Source organism: Podarcis tiliguerta (assembly GCF_965153285.1).
Source record: "Podarcis tiliguerta genome assembly, chromosome: 8".
Lineage (NCBI taxonomy): Eukaryota > Metazoa > Chordata > Lepidosauria > Squamata > Lacertidae > Podarcis > Podarcis tiliguerta.
The window spans coordinates 69,389,885-69,411,492 of record NC_139541.1 but is presented as its reverse complement, the minus strand read 5'-3'; the positions used below and the strand labels follow the sequence as shown (position 1 = coordinate 69,411,492).

Below are 21,608 nucleotides of genomic sequence, written 5' to 3'. Positions count from 1 at the left end.
CCGCTGTCTGCATCGCGAACCCCTTGATGAACTTGCGGTAAAAGTTGGCGAAACCAACAAACCGCTGGACCTCCTTCCGATTGCGCGGGCTCTTCCAGTCCAACACTGCGCGAACCTTGGCGCTGTCCATGGCGAGCCCCCTGTCCGACAACTTGTAGCCCAGGAAATCTACCTCCTTCACGTCGAACTGGCACTTCTCCAGCTTGGCGTACAACCTATGCTCCTGCAGTCTCTGCAGAACTTCCTTGACGTCTCCCTCGTGGGTCTCCTCTGATTCGGAGAATATCAGGATGTCGTCCAGGAAGCAGACGCATTTCTTGTAGAGGAGACCCGCCAGTACGTGATGCATGAAGGCTTGAAAACAGTGAGAGCCATTTTGTAATCCAAAGGGCATAACTCTGTATTCATAGGTGCCCAGGGGCATGAACATGGCAGTCTTCCACTCGTCGCCCTCCCGTATGCGAATCAGGTTGTACGCCCCTCGCAGATCCAACTTAGTGAAAACGCGTCCTTTCCTCACCGTTGCGAGCAGGTCGTCTATTTTGGGCATGGGAAAGGCCGTGGGCTTGGTTTTGGAATTTAAAATTCTGAAGTCTACCACAAGTCTTTTTTGGGGCGTGTCCTTCTTCTTCACAAAGAATACAGGACTGCCCCCCACTGCCTTCGACTCCCGGATGAAACCGCGCTTCAAGTTGAGGTCTATGAACTCCCTGAGTTCCTGCATCTCGTCTTCAGACATGGAATACAGTTTCCCGGTTGGCAGCGTCGCCCCTGGCAGGAGGTCAATCTTGCAGTCATAGGGCCTGTGGGGAGGCAGCTTGTCCGCTTCTTTCTCGCAGAAAACCTCCAAAAACGCTGCATACTTGAGTGGCACTGCTTGCAGCGTGCCTAATTGTAGCTGCGGGTCATCCTCTTCCCCTTCCGGGCTAGGCAGAATGCAATGTTCCGCACAGTAGGAGGAGCCGAAGGTCAGTTGGCGCTGGTACCACGCCAATGCTGGGCTGTGCCTGTGCAGCCAACTCATGCCCAATACTACAGGCGTGTCTGACAGGTGGGTGACATTGAAGCTGATGACTTCTTGGTGATTCCCAATTTGCATGACCATCGGAGGCGTTTGCTGCACCACCTGCCCCCCCAGCAATTCCCTGCCATCCACCGTGACAACCTTCAGAGGCAGCGTGGCTGGCAGTAGTGCTATGTTGTGCTGTTGAATAAAATCCAGTCCTATGAAGTCTGCGTTACTACCAGAGTCAATGGTAATCGGCACTTCCATAGTGAGTCCATTGGGCAGTTGGAGCGATGCTGTAAGCTGCACCACTGGTTTGGGTGGGAGGGGGTCTGTGGGTTGCAAAATTTCTGGGGATTGCTTCACTGACTTGTCTGGCTGGACCCCAGTGCCTCTTCCTCCAGCCAGACTCCGTCGTTTCCCTGCTGTGGTTCTCTCTGCTGAGTTGCGTCTGTGACTGTTGCAGAGGCTGCAGTGTGCTTATGGAGCCTCTGGGGACACTCTTTCGCCATGTGCTGAGCACTGTCGCAGATGTAGCACTTCCTGTTCCCTCTAGGAGGCTTCGCTTTGACTGCTCCCGGTGTTAGGGCTCTGGTAGCTGACTGAGCCCTGGCGCCTCCAATCTCCATCGGTTCTTCTCCCCCTCCCTGCGAAGGTGTGGATTGTGCCCGCGCTGCATCCTTGGGAAAGAGGGGAGGAGCTCTCGCTGGCGTACGTCCCCAACGTCCTTCTTCTCTGTTCCATGGACGTTCTTCCAGACGCACCCCAATCTCCAGCGCCCGCTGGACCACTTGCTGAGTGCTCTTTGGTCTCTCCCCCCTTGCAATCTCATCTTTCACATTTGCATTCAATCCTTCCCAAAAAAGGTCTCTGACTGGAGCAGAATCTTTCTCCCATCCCAGCGCATGCACTAATCCAAAAAAGCGGGAATGGTACTGCCTCACACTGGCTCTGCCTTGTTTGAGCCCATGTATGTCTTTTCTGGCAATATCGATGTCTATCTTTGATAAAAAAACACGAATCCATCGCTTTAATGAAAGCATTCGCATCTTGGAGCGCCGGATCTTTATCTCTCCACAAATTCCTCAGCCACGCTTTGGCTTCCCCATGCAAATGGGACAAGATAAACCCCACTTTCTCTCTCTCATCTCTAAAGTCTTTTTCCAGCAGATCCAGCGCAAACAGCAGGTCTGCTCGGAAGTTAGGGTACTGCTGTAAACTCCCATCGAAATGAGATACAAGGCTGCCTCCTCTTCTCCCCAGCCCAATGCCCTCTGATTTGGGTCCCGGTTGCCCCTGTTTAGAAAGCACTTCCAACCTGGCTTGGAGATCCTTGTAGGCGGCAGCTGTTTCCTCCTCCCTTTTCCTGGATGCACGTACCTCCGCGTTGAGTTGTGTCACTGCATTTTGCAGTTCTATTAGATGCTGTTCTGTCGTCATCTTGCCTGACTCTTGTGAGCTCGCGAAGCACCACTCCTCTTCCCTCGCTGCGTCCCTCACGCTACGAGGTTCTTGGTGCAAAATTTTTTGTGGAGATGGAGCTTACTGTCAGAGCTGGCTCCTGGTCCCAGCTCACAGAGGACCAACGCTAGCCGGTGGTAATGTACAAAAGTCTTTATTGAAGTACAATTTCCATTTCCAAGCCGCAGCGCCCCAGCTCTACGTCTAGGGTTTAGACCGGCGAAGCTCCATCTGAATCTCCGCCCCCTGTACACCAGTTTAAGACTCTAGCCTTACTCCACCTCTTCCGTCTCTCCTTTCTCCTCTGGGTCCTGCTACCCCCCGGGGTTCCTTCCTTCCTGGACTCTTCCGACGCAGACGTTGACCCCCCTGACTCCTCCCTCTCTCTTCGGCGGGCTTTAGGACCTGGCTCCCTATCAGGGCTGCCAACTGTGCCGCCCTCCTGTACATTTGAACTTGGCGCGCACGCGTAGCCTTCAACCTTCCTCTTGACCGTTTCCTCGCTCCCCGACGGAGGCGTGGTCAATCCTCCCTCATGTTCTCCCGCTGGCAGCGCGCCGCCTGATCCCGATGCCTGGGACTCCTCCCCCCTACTGCACTCTGGTGTGGACGCTGGTCCGGATTTCCAACTGCTGCTCTCTGAGTCCCCTCTGGCCCCTTCTTCCTGGGGTGTCCCCCTGGGCACCCCCCTTCCCCTGACCATGGGAGCCCCTTTCTGTGAATCATCCGATTCACTGGAAAGACTCAGAGACCTCGGACCGCTGTCATCACTGACATTTCCTTCGGACTCCTCCCCCTCGCTCTCCATTTCCTCCCTTCCCTGTGCCTCTGCTCCTGAACCCCTGACAGGTGATTATAATGTGAGAGACATATCAGCTTTCTGCCTCAAGCATGCATGCTACTTTCACAAGCTGAAAAGGCATTATACATAAAATCTGTTTTCGGTGCATGTTCTTAATAGGCAAGGCCATTCCATGGCTTCTTGAACTTGTCATATGACAAATTTCGCCCTGTAAATCTGTCTTAAGTGGGACGGTTTTTCCAAGAGCCGAGAGGTACTAGAGAAGAGCAGTAGATAATCTTGGGTTGGGGCAGTTCAAGCTTTCTAAAAGTCAGTGGCAAAGTGATACCAGCAACAAGGGCCTGGAGTCTGCTGATGACCCACAACCCAGCCTGGGTCCGCTGACAGCAGCCTCCTGGACCTGCTCCACCTCTTCACCATGGCTACCTGCTTGTACACGCATCTCACTGTGTATCTGGCCGAGACAATAGTGGTGATGATTAAGAGGAGCAGTAGACACCACTGCCTGCTTGCTCACTGACTCTCCATCAGACAAGCAAGGGAGAGGAGCAGCAGTTGGCAACAATGGAGATCAGGTCAAAGACTCATTGAAGGAGGACACACTGAGGGAGAGGGGTATGAGGAGGCCATTTTGCCTAAGAGTCTGTAGAGCCTGGAACCAGCACAGTGCAACAGAACACAGAGGGTTTACAGTGGTACCTCGGGTTACAGACGCTTCAGGTCATAGACGCTTCAGGTTACAGACTCTGCAAACCCAGAAATAGTACCTCGGGTTAAGAACTTTACCTCAGGATGAGAACAGAAATCGTGCGGTGGCAGCGGGAGGCCCCATTAGCTAAAGTGGTACCTCAGGTTAAAAATGGACCTCCAGAATGAATTAAGTTCTTAACCCGAGGTACCACTGTATCTCTAAATGACAAATTCCTGTTTGAACATTCAATAGTAGAAGCAGTTTTCTTTCTTAGCCTCAGGGTTCTGATGATGTCATGTGGGGGCAAGTCATTTCCTTCTCATTCTAGGGTTAGCAAAAGTGAATAAAACCCATGGATATAGCAAGGGTGGAAAATAAGTGGCCTGCCAAGTGTTGCTGAACTGCATACCCCATCATTCCTAACCACTGGCAATGCTGGCTGAGGCCCCATGCTCTCCACCCCTGGCATACAGCGCAGATTGTGCCTCTCACTAGTGAAAACATGTCCAAGTTCGCCCCCCCCCCCCGAATTTGCTTAACTCTCAGTGTGACAGACACTTCCATATATTTTCCAGGTGAATGGAGTCTTTGTGGACCTGCCTTTCTCCTATGAAAATAAACTGAAGGTCTACATCAGTGGAGTCCATGGCTTCATCAAAACAGAGTTTGATCTGAGAGTCAGCTTTGACTGGTACAGTTATGCCAGGGTCATTATTCCTAGCACTTACGCCAATGCTGTGTGTGGACTGTGTGGCAATGCCAACCAGGACCCCAGTGATGACTTTGCTATGAAGGATGGAGCTCAGACAACAGATGAAATCCAGTTTGCAGACAGCTGGAAGTTGAAGGAGGTCCCAGGATGCTCTGCAGAATGCATTGACTGCCCAGTATGCAGTGAGGCAGAGAAGGAGACCTACAAGGGGGACCAGTTCTGTGGGATCCTCAAGAGAAGGGATGGGCCGTTCAGGCAGTGCCATGAGACCATTGACCCAACACCTTACTTCGATGATTGCGTTTTCGACACCTGCCAATACAAGGGTCATCACGACACTCTCTGCAGTGCCATCAGTGCCTACGTGACAGCCTGCCAATCTTTGAACATTGAGGTTGGGAAATGGAGATCAGACTCTTTCTGCAGTAAGTACTGTATTACGTTCTGAATCTGGATCTGAGTTCAATTAAATATTGGGTGTTGATGGCCGCAATGCAGTCTTAGAATTTGGAAAAAAACAAACCCATGAATCATTTGATAATGATTTCAGGGTACTGTGTAAAAGACAACATTGTATCAAGGATTGTTTAGAGAGTTACAACTCTAAAGGAATACTAGGTGGAATGACTGTGCTTTGGTTTTTTCCTGTAGTGCCTCACAGACCTGTGGCTGTACAGTGGTACCTCGGGTTAAGAACTTAATTTGTTCCGGAGGTCAGTTCTTAAACTGAAACTGTTCTTAACTTGAAGCACCACTTTAGCTAATGGGGCCTCCTCCTGCTTCCGTGTCGCCGGAGCACGATTTCTGTTCTCATCCTGAGGCAAAGTTCTTAACCTGAGGTACTATTTCTGGGTTAGTGGAGTCTGTAACCTGAAGCATCTGTAACCTGAAGCGTCTGTAACCCGAGATACCACTGTATTTCACATAGCATTAAGGAGACCATCCTGTCAGCCTGATGGAATGATCTCCCTTCTTTGCCCCAGGGTTCTCCCAACTCCCTAGAAAAGATTTGGGGGGAGTGTGGTGGCATGCAGGGGGAGGAGAATGGAGAAAAGTCCCATTGTCCTAGCAGGTATTGCACTAGCACATTGATTTAGTTCTGCACATCCCTAGATGCCCAATTTGTGCAAATTATTCTCCAACGCCAAATTGAATGGTCGTATGTTTTTTTAAAAAATGAAAGATTTCTTGAACTGCTGCGTGAACACAAAGAAGGCATTGCATTGTTAAATTAGCAGTTACCATTCTCCCAAATACATAGGGGTGCTTCATTTTCACTCATCTCCAGAAATGAGTGTCAAGGAGGGGGTCACTTTCCCAAACCCTCCCTCCAAGCTACTAATCAATCACACACAGGCACTGAACAGGTTGCCAAGCTTTATTGACTTCTTCTCTGGCACCAGCCACAGAACATCAAACAGCAAGTTGAAAACATGGTATGTTCTCTCCCTTAGCCGGAAGGTTAGCTCGAAGATTTATAGGGGTTGGGGAATGCTGGCAAGAAGCCAGCACCTTCAAATACTCCCACTTTGGGAACTAATTGTTACCACCTTCCTGAGGGGCCCCACCCAGAGATACTTGTTTTTTGTCCCACCACTGAATCTAGGCACCAGTTCATAACAGTCACAGCCCCTCCTGACTCAGATGCAACAGAATAAGCACTAGAATAAGCAAACCACAGGTATTTTTTTGTGGTGTGTGTGTTAAGAGGACATTTGGAGCCACATGGTGCCCAAAAGTCTTCACATAATAACACTTTGGTGGTGCTTTTGCTGAGTCTTAGTTATATTCCAAAGGCTGGTATAATTGTCTTTATTCTTTACTTCCAGGACTTCCCTGTCAACCCAATTCCCACTATGAGCTCTGTGGAAGCGGTTGTCCCAGCACATGCCAGAACCGTTCCTCCACCATAAAGCGTGGTGGACCATGCGATGCGCCATGTACTGAAGGATGCTTTTGTGATCCTGGATTCGTGCTCAGTGGGGATCAGTGTGTGCGTCTTGCAGAGTGTGGCTGTGTGCACCAGGGCAGATACTACAAAAAGGGAGAGGAGTTTTATCCCAGTAGCTCCTGCCAGGAGAAGTGCCGCTGCCTGGACAATGGAGCCACCAAGTGCCAGCCGTTCTCCTGTGGAGCGCATGAGGAGTGCAGGGTGGAGAACGGCATCCAAGGCTGCCACCCTGCGGGATATGGTACAGCTATAGCTCTTGGTGACCCCCTTTATATTCCCTTTGATGGACAAAGCTTTCGCTTCCATGGCTCCTGCACTTACACCTTAGCCAAAGTCTGCAGTACAGACCCTCGGCTACAGAATTTCTCCATTTTGGTGGAGAACGAGAAGCTTGGAAATGGACACCTTGCTCAGATAAGGAAGGTTGTGGTCTCTGTTCATCAGCACACTATTGTCCTTGAAAGGGGAAGGAAATGGATAGCTATGGTATGTATGGACCACTCATATCATATTATTATTACTATTTGAAATAAAAGGGACTTGGATGGTGCTGAGGTCTAAACCACTGAGCCTCTTGGCTTGCTGATTGGAAGGTCGGTGGTTTGAATCCCCATGATGGTGTGAGCTCCCATTGCTCTGTCCCAGCTCCTGCCAACCTAGCAGATCGAAAGCACACCAGTGCAAGTAGATAAATAGGCACCGCTCTGGCAGGAAGGTGAACAGCATTTCCATGTGCTTCCGTCACGGTGTCCTGTTGTGCCAGAAGCAGTTTAGTCATGCTGGCCACATGACCCGGAAAGCTGTCTGTGGACAAACGCCAGCTTCCTCGGCCTAAAAGCGAGATGAGCGCCGCAACCCCATAGTCACCTTTGACTGCACTCAACTGTCCAAGGGTCCTTTACCTTTACCTATGATTTCAAATGAATAACATGCCCTTCTTATGCATAGAATAGAATCATAGAATCATAGAGTTGGAAGAGACCACAAGGGTCATCGAGTCCAACCCCCTGCCAAGCAGGAAACACCATCAGAGCACTCCTGACATATGGTTGTCAAGCCTCTGCTTAAAGACCTCCAAAGAAGGAGACTCCACCACACTCCTTGGCAGCAAATTCCACTGTCGAACAGCTCTTACTGTCAGGAAGTTCTTCCTAATGTTTAGGTGGAATCTTCTTTCTTGTAGTTTGGATCCATTGCTCCGTGTCCGCTTCTCTGGAGCAGCAGAAAACAACCTTTCTCCCTCCTCTATGTGACATCCTTTTATATATTTGAACATGGCTATCATATCACCCCTTAACCTCCTCTTCTCCAGGCTAAACATGCCCAGCTCCCTTAGCCGATCCTCATAAGGCATTGTTTCCAGGCCTTTGACCATTTTGGTTGCCCTCCTCTGTACACGTTCTAGTTTGTCAGTGTCCTTCTTGAACTGTGGTGCCCAGAACTGGACACAGTACTCCAGGTGAGGTCTGACCAGAGCAGAATACAGTGGCACTATAACTTCCCTTGATCTAGATGCTATACTCCTATTGATGCAGCCCAGAATTGCATTGGCTTTTTTAGCTGCCGCGTCACACTGTTGGCTCATGTTAAGTTTGTGGTCAACCAAGACTCCTAGATCCTTTTCACATGTACTGCTCTCAAGCCAGGTGTCACCCATCTTGTATTTGTGCCTCTCATTTTTTTTGCCCAAGTGCAATACTTTACATTTCTCCCTGTTAAAATTCATCTTGTTTGTTTTGGCCCAGTTCTCTAATCTGTCAAGGTCGTTTTGAAGTGTGATCCTGTCTTCTGGGGTGTTAGCCACCCCTCCCAGTTTGGTGTCATCTGCAAATTTGATCAGGATGCCCTTGAGTCCATCATCCAAGTCGTTGATAAAGATGTTGAATAAGACCGGGCCCAAGACAGAACCCTGTGGCACCCCACTAGTCACTCTTCTCCAGGATGAAGAGGAACCATTGATGAGCACCCTTTGGGTCCGGTCAGTCAGCCAGTTACAAATCCACTGAGTGGTAGCATAGTCAAGACCGCATTTTACCAGCTTCTTTACAAGAAGATCATGGGGCACCTTGTCAAATGCCTTGCTGAAATCAAGGTAGGCTACATCCACTGCGTTCCCTTCATCTACCAGGCTTGTAATTCTGTCAAAAAATGAGATCAGGTTAGTCTGACATGACTTATTTTTCAGAAATCCATGCTGACTATTGGTGATCACAGCATTCCTTTCTAGGTGCTCACAGATTGTTTGCTTAATGATCTGCTCCAGAATCTTCCCTGGTATTGATGTTAGACTGACTGGGCGGTAATTATTTGGGTCCTCTCTTTTCCCCTTTTTGAAAATAGGGACAACATTTGCCCTCCTCCAGTCTGCCGGGACTTCGCCTGTTCTCCAGGAATTCTCAAAGATGACTGCCAGTGGTTCTGAGATCACATCTGCCAGTTCTTTTAATACTCTTGGATGCAGTTCATCTGGCCCTGGAGACTTGAATACATCTAAACTAGCCAAGTATTCTTGTACTATCTCCTTAGTTATTCTGGGCTGTGTTTCCTCTGCTGAATCATTTCCTCCAAATTCTTCAGGTCGGGCATTGTTTTCTTTATCGGAGAAGACTGAGGCAAAGAAGGCATTGAGGAGTTCAGCCCTTTCTGTGTCCCCTGTTTGCATTTCACCATCTTCTCCTCTGAGTGACCCCACTGTTTCTTTGTTCTTCCTTTTGCTACGAACATACCCATAGAAGCCTTTTTTGTTGCTTTTAACCTCTCTAGCAAGCCTGAGTTCATTCTGTGCTTTAGCTTTTCTGACTTTGTGTCTACACGTGCTGGCTATTTGTTTGAATTCCTCTTTGGTGGTTCCCCCCCTTTTCCATTTTTTGTACACATCCTTTTTTAATCTTAACTCAGTTAAAAGTTCTTTAGATAGCCACCCTGGCTTCTTTAGGCACCTTCCATGTTTCCGTCTCATTGGTATTGCCTGAAGTTGTGCTTTTACTATCTCCCTCTTAACAAACTCCCAGCCATCATGAACTCCCTTTCCTTTTAGTATTACTGTCCATGGGATCTCACCCAGCACTTCCCTAAGTTTTATGAAGTCGGCTTTCTTAAAGTCAAGAAATTGAGTCCTAGTATGCTTGGCTGCTCCTTTCCGTTGTATAGTAAACTTCAGAAGAGCATGATCACTTGCACCTAATGATCCTTCCACTTCTACCCCATTAACCAGGTCATCGACATTGGTTAGGACCAGATCTAAAATGGCTGTTCCTCTTGTTGCTTCTCCCACTTTCTGGACAATGAAGTTGTCTGCAAGGCCAGTGAGGAATCTGTTTGACCTTATGCTCTTGGCTGAGTTTGACATCCAACAAATATCTGGGTAATTGAAGTCCCCCATTACTACTATCTCCCTTCCTTTTGCATGCTTGGCCATCTGTTCCAGGAAGGCATCATCTATGTCCTCCGTTTGGCTTGGGGATCTATAGTAAACTCCCACAATGAGGTCACTATCATTCTTCTCTCCCTTAATTTTGACCCAAATGCTCTCACTTTGGCTTTGAGGTTCTAAATCTTGGATCTCTTCACAGGTATACACATCCCTGACATATAACGCCACTCCTCCTCCTTTCTTGTCTGGTCTGTTTCTCTGAAATAGATTGTATCCCTCCATTTTTACATTCCAATCGTGGGACTTATCCCACCAGGTTTCAGTGATGCCTATTATGTCATATTTAGTTTGCTGTACCAAGAGCTCAAGCTCATCTTGTTTATTTCCCATGCTTTGTGCATTAGTGTACAGACATTGAAGTCCATTAGTCATTCCCCCGTGTCTCTTATTTAAGGATTTTTTCCTCCCACCACTAGGTCTGCTTGCTGTTTGCTCCATTTGGTCTATGACATTTGGATGATCATCTTCATCAATTAATAGACTCCTACCTTCAGGAGCACTGTCTCCCTCCCCCACATTAGTCAGTTTAAAGCCCTCCTGATGAGGTTTCTTAGTTTTTTGGCAAAAACATTCCTCCCAACCGTTGTGAGGTGCAGCCCATCGCTTGCTAGAAGTCCATCCTCAAGAAACTGCAGTCCGTGATCTAAGAATCCAAACCGTTCCTGTTTACACCATTTGCGAAGCCAGCTGTTTACTTCCACTATTTTCCTCTCTCTCCCTGGGCCACGTCGTTCAACTGGGAGGACAGATGAGATGCAAAGAGAGTCCAGGGCAGCTTGCAGTCATAAAATCACAGGAAAACCATTTGTTATAGTAATTAAATTCTTTTTTTTTTAAAAGAAAAAAGATGACATTTCTTTAGAGCACTGGAATGAGAAACAGCATGTGCAAAAGGATATGTGTGTGTCTTTTGTATTTGTGTGTTCTTGAGAATTTGCGTGTGCTCAGAGCTGACCCCCATGAATTTGCTTCTTTCTTCTTTGTTGATGCAGGTGGATGAAGAATTCTGCACTTTGCCAGTGAATAGAGATGAGAGGAAACTCTGGATCACTCAGGAGGGGATCAATATAATTCTTCAGGCGTCCTTTGGCCTCACAGTCCTTTATGATACCTCTTCCTATGTCCGTGTGACTGTCCCCAGCACCTACCAGGGACACATGTGTGGTCTGGGTGGCAATTTCAATGGCGACGAGAGGGATGATTTCATGCTGCCTAGTGGGGAATCCGCACAAACGGTGGATGAGTTTGGGGCCTCCTGGCAGGTCCCTCTGGATGGTGCCATCTGCTCCAATGGCTGTGGTGAGGAATGCCCCACTTTTGATACAGTCCAGACAGCACCGTATGAGAATGATGACTCCTGTGGAATGATCACATCGGAGACAGGACCATTCAAAGACTGCTCCTCATTAGTAAGCCCCTCAGATTACCTTGAGCAATGCCTGTATGACTTGACTGCGGCCAAAGGGGAGCAGGAGTATCTCTGCCGAAACCTTCAAGCCTATGCAGCTGCGTGCCAGTCTGCTGGAGTCAAGATTGGAGCCTGGAGAACAAAGTCCTTCTGTCGTAAGTTGGATGAAAAGGTTTCTTCATCTCTTCCTTTTCGGTAGTGAGTCTCTCCCAAACCCAGAGTAATCTGAGCTATTGGTTGAGTTATGTAAGTTTCAGTGCTATGCAATCACTTGTTCTCTCACCTTTCCCCCCCAACCTTTTTCTCCCTCTTATCTTTCTACGGGGTTCCTGTTTTTCAACCCGCTGCCTTATTTTGCAAACTTTCTTGACTCTGAGTTCCTTGTGAGAGGGCCTATAAATGCATCAGGTCTGGTTTACATTGTTAAGTAATGCACATTGCCACTCTGCCCGGCATGGGATATCTCAATCCAACATGTTGTTGTTGTTTAGTCGTTCAGTCATGTCCGACTATTCGTGACCCCCTGGACCAGAGCACGCCAGGCACTTCTGTCTTCCACTGCCTCCTGCAGTTTGGTCAAACTCATGATGGTAGCTTCGAGAACACTATCCAACCATCTCATCCTCTGTCGTCCCCTTCTCCTTGTGCCCTCCATCTTTCTCAACATCAGGGTCTTTTCCAGGGAGTCTTCTCTTCTCATGAGGTGGCCAAAGTATTGGAGCCTCAGCTTCACGATCTGTCCTTCCAGTGAGCACTCAGGGCTGATTTCCTTAAGAATGGATAGGTTTGTTCTTCTTGCAGTCCATGGGACTTTCAAGAGTCTCCTCCAGCACCATAATTCAAAAGAAGCTATCATGTCAGAAGCTTCTGTGCCATAATACTGATGAAGCAAAATGGTTGAAAATAATTGTTTTCATTTTGGAAAGCCTCCCTATTCCATGTTTGTCAAACATCACTTTTTCTGCTCTCTCTCTCTCTGTAGCCCTCACCTGCCCAGCCAATAGTCACTATGAGACATGCACAAAACCAGTTTGTGATTTCAGCTGTGCCAGCTTGTCCACTCCACTTCAGTGCACCAGAAAATGCTTTGAAGGCTGTCAATGTGATGATGGCTACTTGTTTGATGGGGATACATGTGTGCCTACAGACAAATGTGGCTGCGTGCATGATGGTCTCTACCTCAAAGTAAGTCTTTGTATCCCAGTTATTGGGGTTCCCATATAGAGGGCCAGGGCAAGTAGTTTATAAGGATGAGAGAGAAATTTGATTCAGTTTGCATATAAAGGTGAACCTACTTTCCAAGACAATGCGAGAACTGAAACATTGCCATCTTTTGAAATTCGCACTTCGCTGAATTTTGCAATGTAGTTCTCCAGCCAAGTAATGCGTGTATAGAAATGCACATATTTGTAAAAACAACATGCAAGATGCATGCTTTGCAAAGTTGCATATATTAGGCAAAACTGCGATAAAAATTTATAAGGAGAAATTTTCACAAAGTGATGTGGAAGTGTGGAGAACTGATTGGGAAATGGAGAGAAACCAAAACAGATTGATCAATAATGAAGGATATGATTTTACAAATAACACACATACCTCTAATGGAAGGGACAATATGACTGCGCTCATGTCATGCTTATGGCCTTCCTATGGGCATTTGGTTGGCCACTGTGAGAACAGAATGCTGGACTAGATAGTCCTTTAATCTAGTAGTGATTTTACATTCTTAAATAAATAAAACACAGTTTTATAAGATGAAGTAGTTGTTACTGCTCTGAAGGAGGTAGCTGTGGATCCAATGCTGAAAACCCTCTTCAAGACACAATCTACTCTAAACCCAGGATCCATTTGGATGAGTGAATTCGGAATAGGCAGATCTCCAGCTGAGCCTCGGCTAAGCCCAGGACTGGCTAGGACATTTTGCTGCTTGAGATAAAACTTCCCAGCGCCACCTGGTCAGTCACATGACTAGTGTAACCCTGTGCAACTTACGTTGACAAAAAGGGTGGTGTAAATGAAACTCTGCTTCAAAGTCTTGTTTTCTCTCTGTCAATCCCAGGCCAGCTCAGCCAGCAGTAGCCTTGCTACTGATTGGAGTTTGGAATAGGGGTAACGTACACTGGGTTAGTTTTCCTTAGGTCAGAAATAAACTTGTGCATCTTTTACATGGGGAATCAGCACGTGAACATTCTAAATAAGCTAACACCATTAAATTAAAAAAAATTGCTGTTGGAATGTTTGCATTATTTTCCAACTCCCCTAACTTTATTTCTTTAACTGGGAATTTCCCAACAGGCTGGAGAGAGCACCTTCTCAAACAATTGCATGGAGAAATGCACCTGCGGTGACTTGGGCAAACTTACCTGCGTTAATAGCAGCTGCCAAATAGACACCTGCGCACTTAAGGATGGTCGTCGTGCCTGTGAGAGCATGGAACGTCTGGAGGGCGAGTGCAGACTCACCCCTGGAGCCCAGCTCAGTTCATTTGATGGTGCCTCAGGGAAGTACTTCTGCGATGGAGTTTATGACTTGACCTCTGTTTGTGACGAAAGTGCCCCCTTCTGGTTCAGGGTGTCCGTGAGCATTGGAAAGGACAATGAGGATGGCTTGGTAGCTGGGAGGGCAGTCTATGTTTTCTTCCCTGACGCATCCATCACTGTCAAAAAGAACAACAGGACATGGGTAAGTAGAGTTCAGGATGGCGTATGCCATGGGGAAAAATATATCTAGTTCCTAATAATATATATTTCTTCTTATGACTTGTCTATGTGTTCATCACTAGTCACTGCAGCTTATTATTTGCTTACGTGATGTGTGGGCTTATCATAAAAGGTAAAGGGACCCCTGACCATTAGGTCCAGTCGCAGACGACTCTGGGGTTGCAGCACTCATCTCGCTTTATTGGCCGAGGGAGCCGGCGTACAGCTTCCAGGTCATGTGGCCAGCATGACTAAGCCGCTTCTGGCAAACCAGAGCAATGCACAGAAACGCCGTTTACCTTCCCGCCGGAGTGGTACCTATTTATCTACTTGCACTTTGACGTGCTTTTGAACTGCTAGGTTGGCAGGAGCAGGGACAGAGCAACGGGAGCTCACCTCGTTGCGGGGATTTGAACCACCGACCTTCTGATCAGCAAGTCCTAGACTCTGTGGTTTAACCCACAGCACCACCTGTGTCCCAGGGCTTGTAAATGAACAGAGAGGAAGAAGCCCCCAAATAACTTGGACCCCCCTAAATGTCTTAGTTTTTAAAGGTCAGTTGTTCAACTTTGATTGTTTGTGAAGTCTGAAAGTATACATCAGGGATGGCAGATCTGTGGCCCTCCAGCTGTTACTGGATGACAACTTGCATCATCCCTGACCATTGGCTTTGTTAGTTGGGGTTGATGGGATGTTCACAGGGTCCCCACCCCTGGGACATATCCACAATAGTTTGACTATATTGGGGAGTTTAGAACTTACAGCAAATTCACGGTATTTTCAAAGTGACCTGAGCCAATGGTGATGTGGGATAACTCTGAAACCACAACCCCTGAAATAGCCATAGATTATTCAAAGTAGTCCTTGTTTACAATAATCCTACTTGAGGCTTCCTTCACAATAAGGTGCAGAACCATAGCTCAGTGGCTGTGAGGCTTGAGGAATCCTCTCCTTCCCCCCGATGACACCAAGAGGCAGGGAGGAAACAAGAAAGTTCTTACGTATGATTTATTCAGTCATCACGATAAAAGACAAAGAATTTTGGTCATAATGGAGCTGTTCGCACTGAGCTCCTCCCTCTTCCATCTCTAGCCACAACACCTGCTTCTACGACGTCTGTCTGTGGACAATTGTCTATGTGCTCTTTGTTCTAGCGCTCTTAACAAAAGCTGCATTTTGGGAGAAGTGGGCTTTGGGTATGCTGTCCAGTGACGTGTCAGCTAGTTTCTCTGCCTCCATCCCTCCTTCTCCTAACACAACGTAACTCTGCTGTTTGCCTGTCTCTGAGCTGCTATCTTCCTCAAAGCCCTGCTGTAATTCAAGACTGCCTTCCTCTTCCCTGGAAGCTACAGGAGATGGGGGGGGGGGAGAGCTCCACCATTCCCCCTCCTCTTCAGTACAATCCCTGACAGTGGGAGAGCATTTGCCTTGGTTGCAAAATGTCCCAGGTCCAGTCCGAACTGGGAATATTCCCTGCCTGAAACCCTGGAGAGCTTCTGCTAGTCATTGTGGACAATAATGAACTAGATGTACCCAATGGCCTGACTTGGTCTAAGTCACCTTCCTATGTTGCCAAGTGGATTGGCTGCTTCCCATCATAAAAGAGATTCTCTGGACTATTACACAACCCCTTTTTATATACTAATTGGCATTTGCTTGGTTGGGGAAGTATACGGTAATTAATCCATGGAAATAATTAAAAGTTGCACAGTCCGACTAGCTGGAAGATTAAGGTAGGTTCTCTTAAATAGTTTTCCTCTGATCTTTCCAAGACTGTTTTTAGAGGCACTCACAAGACAGAGTCCCCTGCCAACGCGAAAAATGAAATTGCCCAGTGCCTGCTCATTTTTAATAATATGATGCTGAAGAGTAATGGGGGCAATCTCATGGTTTATGACAGGAAACCATCATTTTTGGATAGCCAGAGGTTTTCCATCACTGCACCTCCTTGATGGAGAATTACATTTTTCATCAATTTTTGCCCACTTAGCAGCTGTTAAGGCACAGGGCCTAATTCAACCAAAAGGGAGTATTTCTCAAGAAATCTTCCATCTCATTCAACAGTGGAAGGCTAAAGCAGAGATAGCTTCCAGATGTTGTTATAATGCAGCTCTCATGATTCATTGGCCATGCTGGCTTGGGCTGATGGAAGTTGAAGGCCAGCATCTGAAAGGCCATAGGGTTATGATGATTTCTCCGCTGATCCCTATGTTCTTCAACGGTGGATGAAATTCGGCTTTTCCACATATACCTTTGCGCTCTTTTAATCAAGATTCATGGATGACTGCAGAATACCTACTTGTCCCCAGTTCTGTGCTCTCATTCACTATAAGAATACCTGCACTCCTGCCAGTCAAAGAGTTGGGGCAATCTATCCTTTTGTTGTTTAGTCATTTAGTCGTGTCCGACTCTTCGTGACCCCATGGACCAGAGCACGCCAGGCACTCCTGTCTTCCACTGCCTCCCGCAGTTTGGTCAAACTCATGTTCGTAGCTTCGAGAACACTGTCCAACCATCTCGTCCTCTGTCGTCCCCTTCTCCTTGTGCCCTCCATCTTTCCCAACATCAGGGTCTTTTCCAGGGAGTCTTCACTTCTCATGAGGTGGCCAAAGTATTGGAGCCTCAGCTTCAGGATCTGTCCTTCCAGTGCGCACTCAGGGCTAATTTCCTTCAGAATGGATGCGTATGATCTTCTTGCAGTTCATGGGACTCTCAAGAGTCTCCTCCAGCACCATAATTCAAAAGCATCAATTCTTCGGCTATCAGCCTTCTTGATGGTCCAGCTCTCACTTCCATACATCACTACTGGGAAAACCATAGGTTTAACTATACGGACCTTTGTTGGCAAGGTGATGTCTCTGCTTTTTAAGATGCTGTCTAGGTTTGTCATTGCTTTCCTCCCAAGAAGCAGGCGTCTTTTAATTTCATGACTGCTGTCACCATCTGTAGTGATCATGGAGCCCTTTACCATTATTTAACTCTGGCTGTGAATACCTAGGGAGTTACTAAAATGTGAATGGTGAAGTTGACTTGGTGTTATTTAGTAGATGTAGCTTAGAGTTGGTTCCAATGTTTTCTTGACTTTAGATGCTTAAAGTTAGCCTATGATGTTTTCTACATGTTAATTGGCTTTTGCCTGTATTAACTGGTGTGAATTCTGAGGTTCTTGTTGGCTTCTTGGCCTTCATCAAAACAAGATCTCATGCCCTAATCTTTACGTGTTCCAGGTAAATGGACGTCCAGTAAGCCTGCCATACAAGGTCTCTAAAGAGGTGTCTGTGAGCAAAGTTCACGATGGGATGCAGATTGACCAGGCCTCTCAAGTGCAGGTTCTCCTTCATCCCAGTGGAGAGGTGAGAGTGAAAGTCAGGAAGTCCCTCGCAGGGAAGCTGTGTGCCCCATGTGGAAACTTCAATGATGACAGCTCTGATGAACTGAAGATGCCCAGCGGAAAGGTGGAAACAAACGTTGCTGAGGTCCTACATGCCTGGAAGGCCAGGGACTTCTAAAAGGAGCATATTTCTCTATGGGTGGCTGGTCTTTCTTAATACACAAGGACTGCAGATCTGCTTATTTTCAACTTATTTCTGAGCAGAGATGTAGGCAATTACACCATAGTTTCTCCTTTGGAAAACAACAAAAATAAATAAATAAATGGATTTTGTCGAATTATATTGTGTAGACGCAATCCCGAGCGGACAATAACAAGGCTGACTCTTCAGTGACCCATTAGTTACATTAATAATTAATTGCATTGTTTGTGATGAACACTGTAATATTATCAACTGAAAAATAGTGAAGCAATGAACATCAGATATAAAATTGTTATCCGTGGCAGTGTGGGGAAACAGTTTTGTGGTACCTTAAAGACTAAAGCTGTATATACACAGTATGTTATTGCACACATGGGTCACAAAGATCATGTTTTTCTGTGTGACACTTTTGTCTACAAAGGAGCACCCCCATTTTAAACCATTCAAATGTTTATTTATTTTTTAGAAACCCTATATTTAGCTCTATTGAGCTTGCTTCAGCATTTTAGTGTGAATTTCTCCTAAAACAGATTTTAATATACACTTTTGACTGGTGTGCACATTTTTGCAAGCATTTTCCAATAATATAATGCATTTTGTATGTTATTTTCACAAATATATTCATTTTTATGCACAATTTGCCCTAATATAGGCATTTTTATTAACATTGGTGTGTGTGTGAACTGCATTGCCAAATTTGGTTAAGTGTGACTTTTGAAGGACAGTTGTTTTTTGGTTCTCATATTGTATCAGAAAGTGTGGATTTGATAAATTCAGCTTTAAATGTGACTGAATCAAATTTCTGCCTCGGCCTTGGGTGAGTTAGCAGTGGTAACAAGAAAGGACCTGAATCAGAACAAAAGTAAGAATGATATGTCATAAAAATGTATTTAAATCACTGCGGAAAATAATAAAATCATATCAACTCAGAAGTAACTGAAATGTAAGAATAAAAACAATATATAAAAGCAGTGGACGGTCAGGTTGCGAATGTAATCCATGCGGGAGGCACGTTTGCAATCTGCAGCATTCGCAACCCACAGCGCTGTGTCTGCGCATGCGCCGGTTGCGATTTGGTGCTTCTGCACATGCTCAAGCGCCGAAACTTGGAAGTAACCCATTCCGGTACTTCTGGGTTCAGCGAGGTGTGCAACCCGAAAACGCGCAACTTGAAACATCTGTAACCCGAGGTATGACTGTAAAATGAAGGTCAGCACAGTGGAACCTCAGTGGTCGAACGCTTTGGAAGCCGAACAATTCGGAACCTGAACACCGACAACCCAGAAGTGAATGCTTTCGTTTTTGAACACGCCTCGAAAGCCAAATGGATTCTGAGGCATGTTTCTCAATTTCTTCAATGAATTTTGCCAACTGGCAATTGTGCCTTGGTTGTTGAACGTTTCAGAAGTCGAACAGTCTTCTGGAATGGATTGTGTTTGACAACTGAGGTTTCACTGTAGTATGTGGCAGATAAAGGTGCGTACTATTATGTACTATTGTACATAAATGGAAAAGTAAAAAATGAGATGAGTGCCTGGAGACAGGCAGTGAGGTTGGGTATCCATAGCAGTGACCAGAGGAGGAATGTCCACTGGGAGGAGTACAGAGAGAAGAAACACCATGATGCCCTTGCATCTGCACAACCAGACGCCTTCATCTGCTGCATCTTCAAGGAAACATGTCTCTCTCGCATTGGTCTCTAGAGCCACAGCAGGTGCTGCCACCTTCCAACAGTTTGTCTTCTCCTGAGACAGACAGATGCTGACAAAATGAGACAAACAAAATTATTACCTGGAACAAAAACAAGTTGTGAAACTAACTGCAAATATAACTGCTTTTCAAAAATGTGCATATTGGGCATAACTGCACGCCAACGTGTATATTAGGAGAAAAATCGCACTAAGAGGCCAATGAACTTCCACGAGACTTTGATTTTTAAGAAAATCACAAACTGATTTGGAAATGTGGAGAACTGAACTAGCAACTGGAAAATTAGAGAAATGATAATAGACAGATTCAGCCTTTACCAGTCTGTTTCCAAAATGCCTTGCTAAGAGGAGGACACTTCAGAGCCACTATCCTTCTCCATTTCATTAATTCTTTAAAGTCTAGTTCTCAGTATTGCCATTTGGCCCTTGTCACATGCCAGCCCTGCTCATATTAAGGGGAAAAGATAGTGGGAGATGGTGTCACAATTAAAATGCATTTTGTATCTTTGAACATGGTTTTAGTAAGCTGGCATCCCTAATAAACAGAAGCAGTGGGTTAACCTGAGTATCTGGGAGCCTAGTTGGAATCAACACACACACAAAAGTTTTGAAAAATACATTGAATTTTGCATAGCTCGCTATCACCATCTAGTGTCTCATTTGTATATTACAGCACATTTAAAATGTTTTATTTGCAGCTGTGTAGCTGAGTCCCTAGTAAGTTAATCTTTGTTAGAAGCATTGATGTTTATGATATAGTCATAAATAATGATGTTTAAAAATATGTATCAAACCTCTTTATTCTGTTCTATTATTTTTAAAAATTTAAATAAAGTTCTGTTTTCAACCCAGTTAGATTGACTGTTCACCTAATTTTCAGAAGTATTTGGCTGTGTTCTAAGAACCTTCCCTGCTCCTCTGGATTCCTGTAAAAACAGTACACTTACCGGTAATTTCAGCCTGATTTACAAGGCAATGTTTTGCATGTGTTTGATGACTGCAACATAGCATGTGAAAGTCAGGTTTTAAAAAACGTCCACCAGAGGGCTGCTGCTTTGAATGCAGTGCTTTCACCTTATGCAAAGAGCAGGCAAAAAAGTTCAACCCTGATAAGTTTATTGTATTAATGACAGGAGCTGCATTTATAAATCCACACAATTTCATAAGGAAGAGCATAACGAAGCGGATGATTTTTGGAAGTGCATTTCATACGACATAACTAGTTCACCAGTTTATTCTAATCAACACACATCCTTTACTGAATTCACTGAAAACCCTTGGTAGTCCCTTCCACATGCTTTCCATGTCAACAGAATCTTCGTGGATCTGCCACTCTCCTATTGAAAATAAACTGAAGGTTTACATCAGGGGCCTCCACAGCTTCCTCAAAACAGATTTTGATCTGAGAGTTTGCTTTGACTGGTGCAGCTATGCCAGGGTCATTATTCTCAACACTTATGCCAATGCTGTCTGTTGACCTTGCGGCAATGCCAATCAGAATAACAGTGATGGCTTCGCTATGAAGGATGGAACTCAGGCAAGGAATAAATCCCATTTGCAGGCAGCTGGAAATTGGAGGAGGTCCCAGGATGCAGTGAGACAGAGAAACAGAGGGGACCAGTACTGTGGCATCTTCATCAGAAAAGATGGGCCATGCAGGCGGTGTCATGAGGCCATGGACCCAACTTTCTACTTGGATGCTTGTGTTGTTGACATTTGTCACTACAAAGGTCACCATGACATTCTGTGCAGGTCCATCAGAGCCTATGTGGTCACTTGTCAAGTTCAGGGCATGCAGGTTGGTCCGTGGAGATCAGTTTTCTTCAGAGGTAAGTGGTGCTTTCTACTAGTGGTGGATGAATCTGTCAATTCTGGTTTCTCATTTTCCCAGTCTGAAATTCAGTTCTCCACATTTCTACAATGGCTTGAGAACTGTCCTTTTAAGAATACTCGTGCTAATTTATCCTTATGTGCAGGCAGTTTTGACTAATAGACACATTTTGCAAGCAGTTTCCCGTAATGCTTATTTGTACGTTGTTTCTTCAAATATCTGGATTCATATATATTCTAATATATGAATCTTTCTACACATCAGTTGACTGCAGAACTGCATTGCACTGTTTGGAGAAGTGCCAATTTTGAAATACAGCTGTGTTTCAGCTTGCGTAATGGTTCAAGAAGTGAAAATTAGCTAGCTTCTCAT

The 21,608-nt window shown here is 45.9% G+C and overlaps 1 protein-coding gene across 1 annotated transcript in view; it reads left to right on the top strand.

Moving 5' to 3' along the window:
* LOC310683544 (IgGFc-binding protein-like) overlaps nt 1-18,000 on the top strand; it is a 61,279-nt gene extending 43,279 nt beyond the window's left edge. Inside the window, exons 14-19 of the mRNA XM_083453476.1 lie at nt 4,536-5,097; nt 6,502-7,109; nt 11,049-11,619; nt 12,447-12,649; nt 13,760-14,146; nt 17,391-18,000. Of these exons, the coding sequence (XP_083309602.1) occupies nt 4,536-5,097; nt 6,502-7,109; nt 11,049-11,619; nt 12,447-12,649; nt 13,760-14,146; nt 17,391-17,672 (2,613 nt within the window). The 3' untranslated portion in view covers nt 17,673-18,000. The remainder of the gene's footprint in view (nt 1-4,535; nt 5,098-6,501; nt 7,110-11,048; nt 11,620-12,446; nt 12,650-13,759; nt 14,147-17,390) is intronic.
* The last annotated feature ends 3,608 nt before the right edge of the window (nt 18,001-21,608 follow it).